This window comes from Ciconia boyciana, chromosome 1, assembly GCF_034638445.1.
Source record: "Ciconia boyciana chromosome 1, ASM3463844v1, whole genome shotgun sequence".
Taxonomy (NCBI): domain Eukaryota; kingdom Metazoa; phylum Chordata; class Aves; order Ciconiiformes; family Ciconiidae; genus Ciconia; species Ciconia boyciana.
In genome coordinates this window covers 37,466,292-37,486,663 of record NC_132934.1, presented here as the reverse complement: position 1 = coordinate 37,486,663, position 20,372 = coordinate 37,466,292, and the positions used below count along the sequence as shown (strand labels likewise).

Here is a 20,372-nt window from a genome sequence, read left to right as displayed (position 1 = left end):
AAACAAGAAAGAGTTTTACATCTATTTCATTTGGACCTTTCAAATAATTTAGCATTTTAAGGGTTTTGACTATAGCTGGGGTAGATGCTCAAGTATTAATACAGGGACATTCAAATCTGGCCAAAGGCTTTACCGGCAATTGGCAAGAAGCCATCAACTTACACGCTATTTAATAAAGCTGAAGAAAGTCAGAGATACTGTTTTAAGCACTTACAAAGCTGCAACTCACAAGATATCTCCTGTCCCTCAAGGCAATGGTACATCTTAAATTGAATGACCTTGTCTCAGATTAAGATGGATTTTTGCCTGCCAGGTACAAGTCTCCAAAGGCTAGACTCTCATACTAAACACACAGATGAGGATCATACCACAGAACTCCACACAGAGCACTCAACAGCAGCTGTGGTCAACGTGGACAGTGAATAAAACATTGAGAATTTGGAGTCTAAGCACTTCATGCAATTTTTCTAAGTGGATGATTACTTTTGTAGAGCTACAACTGAAAACGGAGACCTTCCTCAGCATCAGTACAGCACTAACATGAAACAGAAGCAGTATTAAAAAATTCTCATGCTACTGGATTTTTTGCTAGATGCCCAGAAGTAAAGCTTCACTGATATAGCACACACTAAAAGATACGTAAGATTATTACACATATCCAAGACATATTTTTAATATTTTGATCTGTAACCAAAGTTTATTTTTCCCATTGCATTGCAAATAATTACCTGCCAAAATATCAGTGTTCCGTGCAGCTATTGTTTTCACTTTTATTATTCCTGATTCAGCAGCCTGGAAGAGAAGAAAATAAGTAGTTTAGATGCTATTTCATACATCAATATCTGGAAAGAAATAAGAATACTGAAGATAAATAAAAATGTATAGTCTCAGAGGAAAAATGTTTTTGTAATGTTTTCAGTAAACAGAGCTAATGCAGAATGGAAATCTTTGTAGCTTCTGGAATTCCTTTCCAGAATTCCACAGGAAGGGGTATATTCTGTGGTTCAGAATTTTTAGAAATCACGATTCTCATCATATTACTTTCCAGTCCTATGAATGTGTGAAAAAAAATTGCTAGTAAACAAAAAACCTGTTACATAGTCTCTGTACAGTTTCGAACAGTGAAACAATTACCATGATATATAATCTGTCACATTCATGGGGTTGAAATGCTGAAGAAACTGAGAACATCAGTAATTATATCAATACTTAATACTTAACGCATAAGCAATGAAATCCAGCTAATAAACTGTATGTGGTACACGACACGAATATTATTATTACTGTTCTTCCAGTCGGGTAGCAGTGTTTTCTGTTTGAAAGCTAACACACTCACTAACAATGACTATCAGAATGAAACTCATCTTCCCATGGATTTTGTATCCTGAATGCCCTACACAAATTATCCCAGGGCAGTACCACAACGAAGCCTTCCTAACAATACTCTCCATTCTTCCTGACATGCCATAGAATCCATACCAAGAGTTCCTCCCCTTTCCCAGTAAGTATGACCTGACAGACCAACAGCATCCTCCTCTCCCTTGTGCACCCCTTCAGCGGGACCTGGGGCTGCAGATGTGCAGGTTAGGGGATGCGTGGGCACAGACTGGCTGAACACCAACCAGGTGCTGCAGAGCCGAGCAGCCCACCAAGGAGAATACATACTGCTGCAAGGGAACACCAATTCTCTCTTCAATTGCCCACAAATGCTTCCCAGCATAAATCACTAAAGTCATGTCCTCTAATGAAATCAAGCCAAGCTGAAATAACACTGAGGCTTTGCATTTCAAAATTACAATTTCTGACAAGTTTTGTGTAAAAAAGAAAAAAAACCCCAAAACAACAACAAAAAAACCCCGCAGAATACATTGCAAACAACTCCTTTCCATTTTTTAGTTCTGTTAATACATTATAAACCTCTGGAAACAACTAAAGAAATCATGTTCAATACACTGTGCACCAAAATAAATGCAACAGATTTTCCCAAATGATAGGACACATTACTGGAAAATACTATTGTGCCAAATTTCAAAGTAAATATCCCCTTTTAGTTTAGCTTCATATTTCTGTGTACTTCCCATATTTCCATTTTTCCTCTGATACTACTATTTAAAGAGTGTGCCATCACTACATAAAGCAGATTAGAGAAACAGACAAGCTGTGGCAGCAGAAATATGAAAACGAGAGTACATGAAGTTCTACCAAGTAGTAATATTCCTCCCCCATCAAAACACTAGTCCAACAAGATTTCCCAGAAAGTCAGGTTAAGATGACTGTACAAATTAAAAATCAAATATTTTAATTAAGATTTGATAAATATATTTCTCAAAATAGCTAAATTAGAAATGCGGTACTGAAATTTTCAACTTTTTTTTTCCTTCATTTCCCAACACAAACATAGAAAGACTAAACACTGCCTTACCATCATTGAAGAGATTCATGAAATTCTGGGGAATTATTTAATCTTTGCTGAATATAGTGTTTCTACTTTAAAAATATAGACAGAATAATACCCACAGTGCCTGAACTAACATACAACATGCCCAAATAAGTACAAAGCGACATGCAAATATACCTTTTGCATAATTAAAATGAGGAGTGCCAAATGCAGTTCTCATTTATTTTAATTACCTTAATGTGTTGAAGTGTCTGAGTTTTAAGTCAACCCCCGATCTTTCTCAGTTATAAATTGTCAGCTAATTAGGGGGGGTCTTGTCACAACAAATTGTTCCTATTAATTAATATGAAGGATTTGTCACAGTCCAACTTCAATTACCTTCAAACTAAACCTCATCACATCTACCAGCAATTGATTTCTTTCTTGCCGGGAGTGACAAACTCACTCTGAATCAAAGAAATATTAAGCCTGCCCACATATGCAACATTCGCAAACACCGTGCACTCTGCACAAAGAAGGAAAAAATTATTTCCAACATAATGTCTCCAAGTTAGTTATGTCCATGCTAGCTTTGTATAAACTAGCATATATATTTTTTTTTAATTAAGGTAAAACAAACCAACAGCTATTAGACTTTTTACTGCCGCTCAGAATATAACAGATAGTTTTTCTCCATGAGATATAGGAAGTTCTATGATTATCTGCATTATGCTTTGCTTTCTGTTTAGAATCCCAATTCAAAATGTTTACAATTAAAAACTAATTACACTGCATACATCCTACCACAAACCCCAATACTCCACTATAAATGTAAAAAAGACCACATATTAACATTTACAAAAAATTACCTCAGCTGATCACAAATAACCAATAGAAAAAATGAGACTATACACAATTATCTGGCTATTCTGTTTACATCAATATAAAAGTGTATTTGGATTGCACCAATTTAATTTGGCAAGTTAAAAGAGATATTAATAGATACTAAGTTTACAAATTTACATCAATTTGAAATTACTACAGCACTCTCCAGGACACTGCTCCATTTGAAAAGGATCTTATAAAAACACTAATCAAGGAGATGGCCAGCATAATACTGTGCATTTATGGGTACAAATACGATAATTTACTTTCACACAAATATAAGGCACCATGTTTTTAAAGCAGTTACCACTTTTAAAAGTAACGTTATCAGTTTCCCTTAGCACCACAGTTAATAGTAGTCTAATGAGCAAGTTATCTTTTTAATTTTGAAAAGAAACTAATACACATAATTCCTGTAACATAACAAAGCTCAAGTGTACCTGAAACCTTCAGTCAATTAGATTTCCTATTCTACTACTTTAATAACTGTGAAATGAACTGAAATAAAATGTCTCAGACACACACTTGCCATTATTGGGGTTTGTTTCATGTTTCTCCTGAAGCAACTACAGCACTCAGTTTGGGGAGGGGAAATATTGATGAAGAACAGAAATTGACTCTCAGTGATAGCACATATTCAAGTCAATCTCTTCTGGATATTTTGATTTGCTTTTAATCAAACAGTCAATAATCTCACAGCAAAATTCAAAAGGACCCTCCAGGCTCAAGTACTTGCCCCATCATCTTTCTGCTTCCTTGGAACTTACCAAGTATTTGCTGATGACATAGAAATCACCTTTCACAGAAATCGAAGTAAGGCAAATGGAGAATTTATGTACAAAAAAAATCAAACCGCACCTAGTGCCGTTGCAAGTAAACTGAAAAGAAGCCTAGGCATAATATCTGCCTCCTGGCCTCGAAGTTCCTCTCCCAAGGTACAGTCTGGCAGCAACATTCACAGCTCACTGAGAACCTCACCCTACAGCTACCTTATAGACAGAGGCTCTCTGCACAAGAGAGACCAGGATGTGCAAATTCATAGACACTTTCAAAGCCAGCTTTAAGAGTTTCTCAGATGCAAAACTCTTCCCCTCCTCACAGATTTCTCGGTCCTCAGTTCAAACAGGGAAGAACTTCAGCCTTCCTGTCATTAGATGCACTGTGCACATCTTCCAACTTTGTGGAAATTTTAACCCTTTTTAACCCTTTAAGGGCCAAAATCACCAACCAGGTAACAGAGACAGCTCAGGCATTCAGCAAGCAGACTTAACCCATGCCCAAGCAGAATCAACATTTTCCAACAACCAGGTAACATTTAAGTCCCAGAGCTAAAATATTTTCTCCACATAAAATATGTGCACATAGACTATAAAGACATAGAACTCAAAAATAGCATATGGAAGTATTAGGATAATTGGGGTATGCAATTCTAGTAGCTACTGGTCAGGACAATGTAAAGGCAAGCCACCCGTATCAGCAGCAGAGCAGTAAGTACATCTGAAAGGCACCAGTTCCTCAAATCTGTCTTTCAGGGACACTGTGAAAGCTCTCAAACCCAACTGCAGTGGATCAGTCTACGTTACCAAAAGATACTACCATAGCTAAATCCGTGATGATGATAACGTTACCTGGCAGCCCAAGAATGGCCACAAGGAATAATGGCATGGTGTATGCTTGGCCACATAACTGTATAATTATTTAGTGGTTTACTTCTCACAGGCAAAGGCATCACGGAAGCCCTATTGCAATGTGGCAATGCATATGGACGGGCAAGCAATGTACCAGAGGGTCAGCTGGGATGTGATCCGACAGCACATCAGTTGCTCCACAGTAATCCCTATGGACTTGCCCTTACTCTGGGGTAAATGCGAAAGAGCTACCCTTCTTTCATCGAAAAACAACAAGACAGTTAACTCTTCATAAGGGACAGATGACACAAAATTCTCATCTCTGACCAGTGACCCTTTTCAGAAAGTGAAAAGAACACCCACTGTCTCTACTGTATAAGCAATTTTTTTAAAGTTTCAAAAAGGCAGTTTTTAAAAGGTTTTAAAAAGGATCAACTTGCTGATCTTCAAATAAACTGGTATCTCACAATTAGGACCAGAAGTCAGCATCTTTTTTTTAAACCAAAAATTATATACACACATGAAGATACTTAATGTAACAAGCAGGCATGTGCTAATTTCTACTAAGGCTTGATCTAACTTTAAATATATTTTTGTATGAACTTCTAAATGTCATAGTAGTGTTACAAAAAAGTAATAAAATAAAGAATTTCCACCGCTAATGCTCTGAATGACCCTTTGTGTTTCAATTGTATGCTCAGAGCAAATTGCTGTCTCCAGAGACACCAAAATTGCTGTAAGGTTTGCAGCTCCTACTACACAAGCTTTTGCTCTCTTCTAAAAAGAAAAGCATTCAGGTATGCTTTCAGGAATTATGGTCTGTGTTGGTATTTACAGTACATTGTTTGCCAATCTTTTACTAAGATTGGCTGAGAGTAATATGTGTCATCTATGGTCACTTCCACATCTATTACATAAAATAAAAAGAGCAATTTTTTTTCTATTCATCATTATCTGCCTTTCCAACTGGAACACTAACCCTATATCCAATAGTTTAGGTAAGAGATCCTCCTGGGTAAAGTACAACTTCACTTCATTGTTATTCTGGCTTGCTTTGCAAAAGCACATTCTGGACCATTACTGTACTGCTAAACTATTATTTGGAAAAGGGCACACTCACAAAAAGCTCCACATTAAATCAACCTCATGAAAGCACTCATGTATACCACATTTGTGTGAAAAAGCACTGTACTTGCCTTCTGTATTTTTATCTTCCTCCCCAGGAGTAAAATCCCTACTCAGACCCTTCTCTTTTATATATGCTCATTCTACCTGTGATTTAAACTGGTGAAATGCCAGTTCTGATCTGACAGTACTGGGCACTCACAGGGATTTATTATATTGAATGATTTAATGTATTTCGATTAGAGCTTGCTCACATTCTACTCGCTTGGAGCAAAGCCTGCCAGCAGAGTCTCTGGGCCCGCCATAAAAGCAGATACAGGCAGGCAGCACATGAACCACATACTTAAGTCAACTGGACACATACAAGCCCATGCACACAAGGGCCAATGTCATTGAAAGGCCACCCTCTATCAGGATCATGGTGACTGGGGAAGGTTATTGATGACTGGGGAGAGGCAAGCACCACACACATCTCAAGGGAGGGTATGGAAGAGCATCCAGGGCACTACAGGCCAGTCAGCTTCACGTCACTCCCTGGGAAGGTTATGGAACAAATTGTCCTGGAAGCCACTTCTAGGCACATGCAGGATAAGAAGATGACTAGGAACAGTCAACATGAATTTAGCATGAGCCTCACCAACCCAACTGCCTTCTATAATGAGGTGATGGTCTGTGTGGGTAAGGGGAGAGCACTACATACTTCATATTCTGACTACAGCAAAGCCTTTGATGCCATCTCCAATTGTATCCTTATAGTCAAATTGGTGAGATATGGACAAGTGGACAGTAAAGTGGGTAGAAGATTGGCTGAAAGGGTCATTACAAATGGGATAAAGTCCAGCTGGTAACCAGTTACTAGTGGTGCTCCTCAGGGATGGATACTGGGGCTAATACCATTTAACATCTTTATTAGCAGCCTGGATAAAGGCATAGAGTCTGTGGACAAATATAAAATTCAGGGTACTGTTCAACATTCTGGGGGGAGTGTATGTGTGTATTCAGAGGAACCCAGATATGCTGAGAAATGGGCTGCTACAAACCTCATGAAGTTCAACAAAGGCCAGTGCAAAGTCCAGCCCCATGCACCATTACAGGCTGTGGGCTGGCTTTGCAGCAAATGACCCAGGGTCCTGGTGGACAACAAAGTGGAACCAAGAGCCAGCAGTGAGCCCTTGCAACAAAGGTGGCCAACTGCATGCTGGGCTTTATTAGCAAGAACATAGGCAGCAGGTCAAGGGAAGGGAGTATTTTCCTCTCTTTGGCTCTTGCAGGACTGCTGCTGGAGTAATATGACCAGTTTGAGCCTCCCCAGTGCAAGAAAGACAATGACATGATGAAGCAAGTTCACTGGAGGTCTACCAGGACAGCTGGGGGATGGAGAACAATAGATAAGGAGATGCTGCGAGAGCTGCACGTGTTCAGCCTGAAAACAACAAGACTAAGGGGAGGGCTTGTAATGGCCACAGCTTCCTAAAGGGAGGCTGCAGTGAACATGAAGCAGTTTGCAATCACTGTTCAGATGTGTGCTCCATCCTGGATATATGTACAAGTAGAGAAAGAAAGCAGGAAATACTGAAAGCAATAATGCTCCTTTCAAATCACTTCATATTCTACAATTCCTGCACAAGTTTCTCACTGTAATTTTTCTACGGAATCTTAGCAATCATGGTAAAATAGTATTAATTTCCCTATAAATTGAAAATTGTATTTTGGTAAACCACTTTCACTATCACAAAATCTTCAATACAAAACCAGCTACAGTTTTCCAATTTTTTAAGTTTGGAATGTGTGATTTACGTGAATTGTTGAACAGTCTGATTAACTTTTTTTTTTAAATCAAGAAATTAATATATTTGCTGGTTTTGTTTTTATTACCTTTATTTAGCATATAAAGAGAAGAAATTGCAAACAGACCATCAGTCTCGACTCATATACAAAGTAGTTTCTTCAGCTGTTCACACTTTACCTGAGACAGAAGCAAAATTGCTCTGATTTATTCTAGATCATGATCTACTTGTACTTAATGAAGGAAATAAATAGTGTACATTTCTGATCCCAACAACAGGCACAACAGTTGAAGATACCAAACTCTAACTCCTGCTAGACTTGACTCTAACTCAAGGATGGTGCCATTTTCAATTACCAGAGCTCCAATGTTTTGAGAAAAATAAAAGCATTAACTGATTCTATTATACACTTTCTCCACCAATTCAAGATTTATGATACTGCAGTTTTTGTTTTTTAAAAACACACAACCATGTGCATTTCCAGCTTTAGTGCAACTGTATTAGTTGCCCTCATATTAAAAGTGCTCTTTCACTTGACAGGAGTGACTACTTCTCTGGTCCATTAATCTTCTGAAATTGTCAGTTTGCAATATCAGCAGCCAATTCAGAATCCTGAAGGTTAACCGTCAATAATGCCAGGAGAGGTGCCAGTGTTATCTAAATTGCTTCAGAGCTGTTGCCTCTGGAGGTACCTCGCTTGATGTGAATGTGGAGGTAAAGATAATGAAATGCAAATATTTAATACCAGGAGTTTTCATTCAACAATCAAAATATTACACTTCAGCTGAAAAAAACTTCACATATAAATCAAGAGAAAAAAATCAGAATAAATAACCTAAAACAACTCATTACTGAACAGCACTGATGTAGACCAAAAAAAAGCTAACCAAGACTTGATACAGAAGTGTGCTGGTTTTGGCTGGGATAGTTAATTTTCTTCATAGTAGCTAGTATAGGGCTATGTTTTGGATTTGTGCTGGAAACAGTGTTGATAACACAGGGATGTTTTCGTTACTGCTGAGCAGTGCTTACACAGAGTCAAGGCCTTTGCTGCTCCTCACCCCACCCCACCAGCGAGGAGGCTGGGGGTGCACAAGAAGTTGGGAGGGGACACAGCTGGGACAGCTGACCCCAACTGACCAAAGGGATACCCCACACCATATGGCGTCATGCTCAGCATATAGAGCTGGGGGAAGAAGAAGGAAGGGGGAGATGTTTGGAGTGATGGCGTTTGTCTTCCCAAGTTACTGTTATGTGTGACAGAGCCCTGCTTTCCTGGAGATGGCTGAACACCTGCCTGCCCATGGGAAGGAGTGAATGAATTCCTTGTTTTGCTTTGCTTGCGTGTGCAGCTTTTGCTTTCCCTATTAAACTGTCTTTATCTCAACTCACAAGTTTTCTCACTTTGACCCTTCCAATTCTCTCCCCCATCCCACTGGGGGGGAGTGAGCAAGCATCTGGGTGGTGCTTAGTTGCCAGCTGGGGTTAAACCATGACAAGAAGAAATACAGCCACTTAGCAACAAACTCTTAAGTTATACTACTCTCTTCCACAGTCAGACAGAATCAGGACGTACCCTGTATTTTGTATTATATATAAATTTTATTTTATATATAATATATACACTATATATTTTATATAGACAATATTAATATATAATCTTTTTAATATATGTAGTGCATGGATATTTTGAGAGAACCCATGTCAGCCATTAATGGATTTTTGAATGATCTGTCAAGTACAACACAACTGATTATAAATCACTGAATTAGAGCACTTGACTTTTCATTACATATTTTTGTCACAACAATCATGATTCTCCATTTAAAAAACCCAATAACCTGTTTCAGAACTTTAGGAGATTTATACTTGAAGTTCAAAACTAATTTTGCCTTCAGCTTGTTGATCAGAACAGATGGGACCAGGAAACTCCTGAGGCTTTGCCACAAATACTATATCCAGTCACCCAGTCAGAGACGGCAATGCCTGTTTGCCTGGCACTTGGTAAAAAGAAACAACAGTCGATAGTTTGGGCACTAGCTGAGACCTGGAGTCACCAAGAATTTCCCACTTCTGCTACAGGTTTCCTGTAAAATCTTCAGGAACCCATAGGAGGCAAATGGGGATTCAATTAGAGATGAAGATGCACAAATATAAATATGTAGACTCCCATTACAATGGAGCTTTAGTCTCTACTGAATGCTCCTTAATTCTTAAAGCCTCTCCTTAAGCTAATTCAGCTGATCTGCTAGCAGGGGCTCAGTACAGAGGTCTAAGCTTAGATGTCTGTATCCGAGACAACTACATGCAGACAGCAGAAGACCCCATCCCTCTTATGGACCGGCTGCTGGAAGCCAAGGAAGAAACATCAATGTATCTCAAGTGACAAAGATACCTAATGTGTAGGCAACAGACTGAATCAATCCCCTGGCTACAAGATCCTCTGAATAGATATTTGGCTCTATTGACAGTTTTTCCATAAAAAAACGAGCCTGTACAATCAATGAAGGGAGCTTAGACACTCAAAAGTCAGGCACTTTAATCCTGCACTGAAGTCTAACTTGAAAAGTTTAGGGATAGACTGAGATACAGAAAATTTTATTCATTTTTTTCATTCATTAAATTACAAGATATTACATGATGGAAAAATTGGGTCTATATGCATGATGTGAATCATTTTTGAACACATGACATTCCTTATCACAGACTAAAATGATGACATGAAATTTAGGATTTATAATAAATCTTGAAGCTTAGAACACATTTGAATAGATGTCAGTCCCCTAGAAACATAACAGTACACTTTTAAAAATATAATTTTGAAAAAATACTACTGTACATAGATCAATATTGAATAAAAAAACCTGCAAATTAATGGATTCCAAACATGAAGCTAGCAGACATGGCAATTCATAAAGATCAGGAATTATAAAAAGAACTGTAGGAAATATTAGGGATCAGCTGTTTCAAGTTACCAGATCAGCTACGGGCTGGCAACTAAAGAATGCTACAGAATAATCTCCAGTCACATGCACAAAACACATGCTTCAGTGCAAGCTGCCTAGTTATGACAATCTGCATTTTACAGAGCACAGTTTCTACATTTCAAAAGAACCTTCAAATTATTAGTTAAGTGAATACCCATTAAAGAAAACAAAAAACTCTACAGTATTTGCATCCTTCTGAACTAATGCTGTGAAGACCTGAAAATTAACCAACCTGGAAAGTTCAGTGTAGGTTAAGTTCTCTGCAGGCTATAGTATTGGAATTATTTAATCCATTTTAATCAAAAAATAAAGCAGAAAACCCCCAAACATGGTTACTCCTACAGAAAATGGTCTACATACAAGGTTTGTTCTTTGCCAGGTTCATTTGGCTCATCTTTTTACTGCAAGAGTAGCACAAATGCAGAGCTCTCAGAAACCATTCAATGCTAGTAATACATCAAGTGACTCAAATGCCCAAATCACAAGGCATTTCAACACATCATTTTCTTTCTTAGCCTTCTCCAATTTGTGTACTGCACTACATTCAACAGATTTTCTGAAATATTGTTCCTGTTACAGAACAAACAGCTAATATTCACACATAATTTTTTTAAACTGTTCCTTCCAGTTGCATTAGGAATCCTAATGATCACTTCGACATTATAAACCTAATTAACTGATCTGTACCTTTTTAACATATGTTTAAATTTTGCAAGACATCCTCATATTTAGTTTCATACAGCTACCCAGCGACATCAGAGAGGTTCCCTAAAAGGACAAGCTTCCCCACTAATTTTTTGGCATTAGCCCCAAGATGTGTTCAGGATCAGCATATCATTCCAAAATGAGAATGATTTAACCCAGGGGATAAAACCGTCACGTATGTCACTCAGTGCAGACAGGAGTGGACTCCAAAGGAAGAATGTATGACTAAAACCTATGTTCACAGAACACAACAGAGAGCCCTTCAGAAGGGGTGAATCCTATCTCTTGGCTCTGCTAGCCCACGCCACTTCTACTGTAATTAAATAATTTAAAGTTTGCTTTATGCAGAAGTCACTCAAGTCTGGATTCTTTAACTTTTACCCAAAGGATTTTGTAAGGCTACTTGCCTGCAAGTAGAGATACTTATAAAAGAAGGAAAATAAGACTGCAAAATTATGTTCTACTATTCTTCCTAGATACAGCAAATTAATTTACAATACAGTTTCAAGAATAAGTCTGTATGCCAAAGGCATACACAACTCAATAAATAGTTAAACAAAAGCAATGCTGCTCTTTCAAACAAAGGTCTGCAAAAGAAACAGTACAGAGAGGCTATCAAACAGTATCTTTCAGGAGTCTCAAGAGAGCACTTCAACTGACCAAAGTATTCAAAGCTAAAACTGTGCTGCTCTTCCAGGTTGAGGGAAGTTGAACACTATTTCTTTTCCAGCCCTGCTATTCCAAAATACTGCAGCAGCAAACATCTTAAAACATACAGTTCCCTGCAATCCACGACACAGCTGCTAGGCAGAGGGCACACCCCGTCCCGCAACACGTCTAGCTGATCCTGCCATGGGCGGATGCAGTCCCTGCCTGCCCCAACCCTGCCTGCCCTCTCCTACCAGCCCAAGCGTGCCCGTAACTGTGCAGGGAGCCGGGTAAGAGTTAATTTTTTTCCTGTGTTTTTTTTAAGCTCATTTTGCTTTTACTGCTGTTTAAAAGTCAAGAAGAAAACTGAGCCAAGGTAGAGACTACAAGCCTACTAGAAAGCTGAGACTGCCGGACTGGATCTGTGTAAACAACAAGGAGTTATATCTGACTGGAATTCAGGCTGAGAAGAACTTTTTGGGTATGCTTATTTTCTCTCGATTATTTCTGCTAAATATAAATATTTTCCCCTTGTATTTCTAAGGTTTCTTACACAGTAACATTATCTAACCAAATCAGATGCAGCTTACAGAACAGTATTTTCATTCAGTAGTAAGAAACAGCAGGTAACCTATTTAGCACACTGAACTATTTTCAGTTTTGTGGTAAAACAATATTCTGACTCCAGTTCACTAAAGAGAGCACTGTCAGTTTCCCACATACCCAGCACAGGATACTGAAACTCCAGTCACTAGCAGGTTAAGATAGTCTATAAAGCTTCATGTGTGTGCCACACAATTCAGTCCAGAATTAGAAGCTAAACGTCACAATGCTCTAATACAGAGCAAAGCTTAGGGCCCGTCATATTAAAAACAAGGGTACAATGGCCAAGTGGTATTGTTTTCTAGGAGAAATGTCAGATTCCTTAAGATAAGATGAGCATGACTTACGCCGGTACCAAAGACTGCTTCATCCTCTGTAATTTCAAGCTCCAAAAGATACTGTTTAATTTATGCTTGCCCTGAGAGCTTCTGTCACATCCCTGGTTGGTGTCTACTTTTTATAACTGAGAAATGGAAATATATTGTGAAAATAAGAATACATTTTTCAGCAATGTCATTATTTGTATATCTGCCAATATAAACAGTTTTGGCACATCACAAACATAACTATCAAACTACTCTTTGGTCATAGTATATAGCTTTCATGCTTAGTATGCTTCTGTAGTCGGTGCTGATCTGAGGAAGTATCACACAGGATTTATCCACCTATCAAACGGAAACAGTCAAAACCATCTAGCAACAGACAGACATGGGTTTGAAGTCTAATAGTAACTGGTATTCCCCACACCCTTAAGAAAAATAAGTCTAGCACATTAGTTAATCCCCAAACATCGTCAGCAATACCATTTCAAACCCACAGATTCTTTCTGCAGTTCCCATTCTCAATGTATTACGTGGCACCACCTAGGAAAATCCTACTCGGGTATTATTTGTCACACGGAGCAAAGATGAAGTATGGATTGCTTTGGGGCCAACAATACATTCTGTTATTTCTTAGTTAAAAGCTCTAACTAAGGGGAAGGAAGTTTGCCACATATTTGTGTCATAAGTTTAACATTGGGAGAAACTCAGTAATTTCAATGTTTCTTAACAGACTATCAAAGAGACAGAAAAAACCTCAGAATCCACTGTTGTAAGTGACTGAACTTACCACTACATGATTTCCACCTAAATGTGACCTACTAAGAAAACTTCACAGACTCAGAAGTAATATAAAAATATGAGATGAAAGTGCTTAAAACAGTGAAGAGTTTGAGTTCCATTTCCAATAAGGGTTTAAGACCTTGCTTCCAGCTCCTAACTGAGGATAAGATCTAAATCCCACAGTCTGTGGGATCCCACAGCCGGCTGTCCCCTTTTCTGCTGCATCCACATCCCCTCCACCCCCCTAAAAAATAATAATAAAAAAAAGTCCAATAAAGCTCTTCAGCTGTCATCTACCTGCCTGTTCAAAGAATCATTTAATATTGTTCTGGTCTCTCTGTACCTAATAGATATGGCATTAGTTTGTAATAACATATGCATTAAAAATCTTTAAAAAGTGAAAACTAAACCCCTATTTAATTAAAAAAAAACCAGGCTCTATTTTTCTGATCATACCACTTTCTAACTCCTTACAATATTGATTAAAAAAAGATTCACTCAAATTGATCATTTGAGCAACAAGTAGAATTGAGAACTACACTACTACTTTTATCAGCAGCAAACCTGTCAGCTAAATTAATTTTGCAGAATTTTAACAGTATTAATATAAAAAAATCAAAAAAACAGAATAGACAAATTGTTTTAAAAATATCTGATGATAACAAATAGCTGTGAGCAAAATTTTAGATTACGTCAGAAATTGAAAATATTATTAGAAGCAGTTTAACTTCATAAAGTATCTATCAAATCTAACAACTATGATACAGCTCATAACTATTAATTTTGGACTAGGAGTTTTTCAATAGCTTTATCACAGTATGATAAGTTTATTAAGTGACATGGAAGCATACACATCAGCTGCAAGATAAACTCATAAATTACACTGCATGTGGTAGTGATGAGAATAGTCTAGTTACGCTGCAAGTAAAAATGTGAGATTATAAGTAGTAGGAATTTGTTTTTAAAAGCCTGTGTTTAAACATGGTTTAAAAAGCTGGTGCTGTTACAAATCAGTAAGAACATGCCATTCCTCTGATCACTCTAGCCAAATCTAATCATGATCAGACCAAACGCATGCAATTAAAATACCTGTTCAGCAGTTGAGATTTGACAGAAAAGGACACCCGTTTCCTTTAAAACTAGAATTAAAAAAAATGCCTTCCAGAAGTGAGGAAGTAAGATCATTTCCTGCAACTGTATCATACATCCTACTAGAGGACTGCTCTCACCTCAGACCTCACCTCAGACCCACAACTCATAGCAGAAAGAGTCCCACCTCTTTATAAAAACCTTCCATAAACCTACCCAAACTTCAGACAACTGTGAAAAAGTGTTTTTAATGAAGCTATGCAAATTGCTTATGTAAATAGAGATGTAAAAGGGAACAACACAAAAGTCATACTTACACAAGAATATGATAAGAATGCTGAACAAGTACCAAGAACCACACATGCAGTGGTTCCTCTAACCTTCAGCATGGCAAATATAATGAAGCATTACTAAAAATACTAGCTTAAGAATTACATTGCCCATCTCCTTTGTAGATCTTGAAGAAAGTAAACATTAACATAGTGGGGAAACTTGTTCAGAAACCAAACAACTTACTCAGAGTCACACAGTAACACACAGGAGAAAGTGGAAGCAGCACCCCCGCCTACCTCCAAAACACACACAGAGATTTCTTTTCCATTGACCACAACTTTTTTCTCATTTACATGTGACCACATGCAATTTCTCAGAACTGATCACAACTTTCTCTTGTTTTTCTGTGATCACTCACAATTTCTCAAACACACTGCCATTCCTCTGCAACCTATAATTGTATACAACATGCTCTGCTACAGCATGACGCTTCATGCCTTTCAAAACAAGCACAGTCATTAGCTTCAATTCATCTGTTCAAGTGTGTAATACTTCATACAACATTAAATGTGCTATCACTTAACTGGAACTAAAGTCACATTACATATGTAATTCCTTTCTTCCAAACTGACGGAGTCTTTACCATATTTTCCATGTACCTTTCTGGTTCTGCAGCTTAATCTGAGTTAACATATTAGTATTCTTCCTCCCACTACTGCGTAGAAAAAATATTTCTTGAAATAGCAGGTGATAGACTACTGATAGGGAAAAAGTTAAACTGTGTAAACACACTGGAGAAACACACAGTTAAAACGTCTACTTTAAATTAGAGAGAATTTCCCTTCAGTTAAAGTAATCTGGCTCATCAAGATTACTGAAGTCTCAAGCTGCACACAGAGTAAACTGAGGTTTGAAAAATAAAACATGCAATCCTACCGACATAAATGTATTAATGGAATTTGTTAAAAGGGAGAAAAAGTAACCTAAACTTCTCTGACTCCCAAGCTTCCTCGGCTGCAACCATACCATTGGAAAGCCACATAACCACAAAATCACAGAGCATGCAAGCGATCACCTGCGATCCACACAGTTAATAGCAGCAGACGCAGATGTGCAATAGTGAGAAATAACGTACGCCGACTTGGGAGCCACACTTCGGAAAGCGTGTGCATGCGTTACACGGCTGACACAGACCTGAAACGAGATTCGCGAGGCCCCGCGCCCCCAGGCGCTCCCACCGCAGCCAGAGGGCGGCCGTTCCCCGGCGGGGGCAGAGCACGGCCCGCCCCGGCGGGGCCGCCCCCCCTCGCCCACCGGCCAGCCGCTACCGAAGCGCCGGCCGTCGGGCACTCGCTAGGTGCCTGCCCGCCGGTGCGCCGAAACCCTCAGCACCCAGCCCTGCGGGCGAGCTGCGTGAGGAGATGCCGAGAGAGCCAAGCCAAACTTTGTCTTTCTCCCCCGGGAGGACGCTGGGGGTGAAGCGGGGCTGCCCCCGTTTTGCCCCTGTCAACAGATGATCCATCTCCCCAGCCCCACTCCCTGAGCTGAACTAGCCCGGCCCACGTCCCCTGCCTCGGTAACGCACTAAAAAGAACAACCCACAAGCAAACACGACAGGCAAAGCCACGTCTCGGCACAGACAGCGCTCGGCAACCCGCGGCCATGAAGGACGGACCTCACCGGGAGCGGCACCGGGCTGAGGGCGCGGGGACACGGGCACGCCGGCAGCCTCCACTCCGACCGGGCCCCGCGGCGAGAGAGGCCCCTCTGGAGCGGCGCCCGCCGCCCGGCCCGGCCCGGCCCGTCTCAGCTCAGCCCGCCTCTCACCTCCTTGACGGGGGGAAATTTTTTCCGGCACTCCAGGCTCAGGCCCCGCAGGTCTCCCTGCATGTTTTCCAGCAGCTTCTTCACGGCTTCGGGGCTGCTGGTCCCGGACATGGCGCCGCCGGGCCAGCCCCGGGCCGGGCGCTGTTCCGAGCGGGCAGGGGCAGCGCCTCTCGCTCCGCGGCCCCAGCCGACACGTCTGCGCCCGACACCGGAACCCGTCAGCCGCGGCCCCGGCCCCTTCCCCTCCCCCGCGCCGCCGCCGCCGCCGCGGCCCCCCCGCTCCCACAATCCCGGGCGCGGCCAGCGCCGCGCGTCAGGCCGCTTCCGCACACAGGGCCCGGGGGCGGGGAGAGCGGGGGCCCGCCGGGAGGCGGCACCCGGCCGCAGCCGCCCGGGCCCGGGTTGGGCCGGGGCCCCTGTGTTGGCCCTTCCCCGCTGTGTTACTGAAGCCACGCCGGGCCGGCACGAAGGGGCAGGAGGCGGCGCTGGGGCCCGGGCCGAGGCGGGCCGCCACCGTCGGCGAGGTGCCGGCGGGGAGGGGACGAACTGCGGCCTTGGCGGAGAGTAGCTGGGGCGCGGGGTGGTGAAGGCCCTTGGCCTCGCCGCAGGTCACCTGCAGGTGCTCTTCAGCAGCCACCACCCCCGCCGAGCGGCTGGAGGGGTCCCCTCTCGCCGAGTCCGGCTCTCGGGGGGGGAGGTCGGCGCTGAATGCGGTTTAAAAAACACAAAAAGCGAGGCAGACTGTCATGTTTTCCTTGTGAATCGTGAGATTCTTTGCTTTCTCCTGTAGGAGTGAAGGTTTGTGCCCTTCGCGACCCGCGCGTGTGTGTCCGCAGCTTTCCACGGTTTTCTCCAGGCGAAGCCAGGGTGAATCCTTCGCTGAGAAGTTTAAGATAAACACAGGCAGGGCAAAAAGAGGGGATGGGGTGGCAGTCGGGTCTCGGGTACCTTCCTTGTCACCAGCAGCTGCTTAGCAGTGTCCCTCTGAAATCCAAAAGCTTTTCAACCACCTCTTTTTAACCCATTTCAAAAGCAAGCAGCCAAACAACGAGCATAAAATGTTCAGCCACTATCTGTTGCTTTTAGTAATGCTCCCTGTGTAACTGCAGCCACGGCAAAGGCTTCCCTCGCAGCAGCCTGAACGCTGCCTGGGAGCTTCCTTCTGGAGGACACCATTCATCGTCGAACAGTTAACTTTTCACGAAGGTTTTGGTTTCTTGCAATAATTATTTCTCCATATTCTGCTTGCTGTAAATCCTGTACTGTGGTGGCTGCCTCCCTGTAATGCAGCATGGTTCTGTTGCCCTTCTATAAACCCAGGGAGTTCGAAAACATTCTTGAGTTTCTACAGCCTGTAGTTTTTAAACTTGGGAATCTTGAAAAAAAATTATGAAGAATCAGAACGAAGAATAACTTTTTACTGCTTTACTATTTAAAATAATTTTATTTTAAATAATGGCTTTTCTTCAGACTTTCCTGAAAGTCTTCAGTCTTATTCAGAGAATGTTCTAAATTTCTTTTTATCTTTTTTTGTGTGTGTCTTGTAATGAAAAAGGGAAAATAACTTTTCATAAATTTGAGTGTCCCTACTTGTGTGTTTGGGTTCATTTATTGTGACATATATTGCAAATCATATAGTAAACAGGCTCCCACTGGCGCAGCATTGTACATTGTACCTGTAGACATAAATCTTTAGGTGTGCTTTATGAGGCAAAAAGTGCAGGATTGCTTTCTAAGTAGTTTATTATTTTAAGATCTTGATTTTTACATCATTTTCAAATTACTGGCTGTTAACTTGACAGAACTGGATAAATGGATGTGAGTTTTTAAAATGCCTGTAATACCGGCACAATTGAATTAGGTGGTCAAACTTTATGTGCTTTCAGACAAGGAATTAGGATTTCACCCGTGTGTTGAGTAAAATCAAACCCATGATTCTGTGCCATTGTTACGCTTTCAAAATGCATTGGTCTGTCTATTCTCAAAAGCTTTGATTTTTATATGCTTACTTAAAAAAAAAAAAAAAACCCCAACCAAAAAACAAGGCTGTTGTCTTCAGGAGAGCTATTTACATGCTTAACCAATAAGCGTTTTCCTAAGGATTTTCTAAGTGCTTCCATTCTGGGCTCCAATCCCGATGGCAATTCACAGACCAGTCCAAATACCTTCATAAGAAACATGGATGATTTGCTAGGAGAATGAGTCAATTAATTATTGACTATGTGTAGCTATTTCTTAGGTAAGCTTTAATGATTTACTTCCTTTTTTGTTGTTTGGATTTTTCCACCTATTTACTGTACATGGTGAGCTGTTGGCATATTGGTATTCCCTGAATTCACTTGGCTGCCTAAACTAAAACGATTGAAATGTCTTGTGGAATGAGGGTCAGTAAACTGTTCTATAACACTGCCTTCCGTATGAAAAGGGAGCAAGTATTTTGGGTAGAATTTGTCTGAATGTGACATCTTGAGTTAAAGCATCCCACTGTCATTATTATCCCTGTAATCAAAATGAGGAAGATGAGGAAAATTGTCATATGGCCATATTTCCCTGTTAACAATAGTGAGACAAGTAAGAAGAATTGAGATTAATCACATTTAAAACAAGCAAATTAGTATGTATTCGATTGTATGTGCATACTAATTTCCTGCAAATCTTACTGTTTTGTTTAACCAAACGAGGCTACTGTAAACATTCAGTTTGGACGGGGAGCTACTCTTACATTGTGAATGCCTGATAAGTTAACTTATATGAAAGACAGGTGATGTTTTCTTTAATCAAGGCCATAGCAGTAAATTTGTCCACCCTTCCTCGCAGAGTAATGCCAATTTCTGAAGTAAAAGTACTGAGGGAATAGATGATTACTGCATTTGAGTAAAATTGACAACTTGTTGCTGTATGATTTTTTTGTTAAGGATTGTGTAAAAAAATTGTAAAAATATTTAAGAACAGTAGTGGTAAATATTTTGGAATGTAAACTATTACACTTCTTAGGAACAAATGTTTTATGTATTGTTTGTTTGTGTTGGAATTTATACTGTCTGTGTAAAATGATGGTTTATTGAGAAAAAGTAGATTATTTAATAATGTTAATTATTTTTATCATATTAGCTTGTACCTGCTGATTTTCCATCTTTTCTTATTCCAGGTGTGTATTGGCCTAGAACTGGGAGCATGCTACAGGCTCTCTGTATTTGTAACAGCTTGATAGGAACCCTGCCACCTCTATTAAGTGTAACATATAAGATTTTTTTTAAAGCTGTTTCTGGCTGACGTTCCACCCTTTTCACTGATCTCAATTTGCTCAGTGCTCTGTTTTGTAGATCAGGAAAGAA

At 40.3% G+C, this 20,372-nt stretch overlaps 1 protein-coding gene across 8 annotated transcripts in view; it reads right to left on the bottom strand.

Moving 5' to 3' along the window:
* Positions 1-17,291, bottom strand: part of MON2 (MON2 homolog, regulator of endosome-to-Golgi trafficking) — a 122,639-nt gene extending 105,348 nt beyond the window's left edge. For 7 of the 8 annotated variants that reach the window (XM_072862735.1, XM_072862680.1, XM_072862689.1 and 4 more), the window contains exons 1-2: positions 17,038-17,291; positions 729-792 (exon numbers count right to left, since the gene is read on the bottom strand). In XM_072862735.1, the coding sequence (XP_072718836.1) occupies positions 729-792; positions 17,038-17,148 (175 nt within the window). In that variant the 5' untranslated portion in view covers positions 17,149-17,291. The remainder of the gene's footprint in view (positions 1-728; positions 793-17,037) is intronic. The other variant, XM_072862743.1, reaches the window with a different exon arrangement.
* Between the last annotated feature and the right edge of the window lie 3,081 nt (positions 17,292-20,372).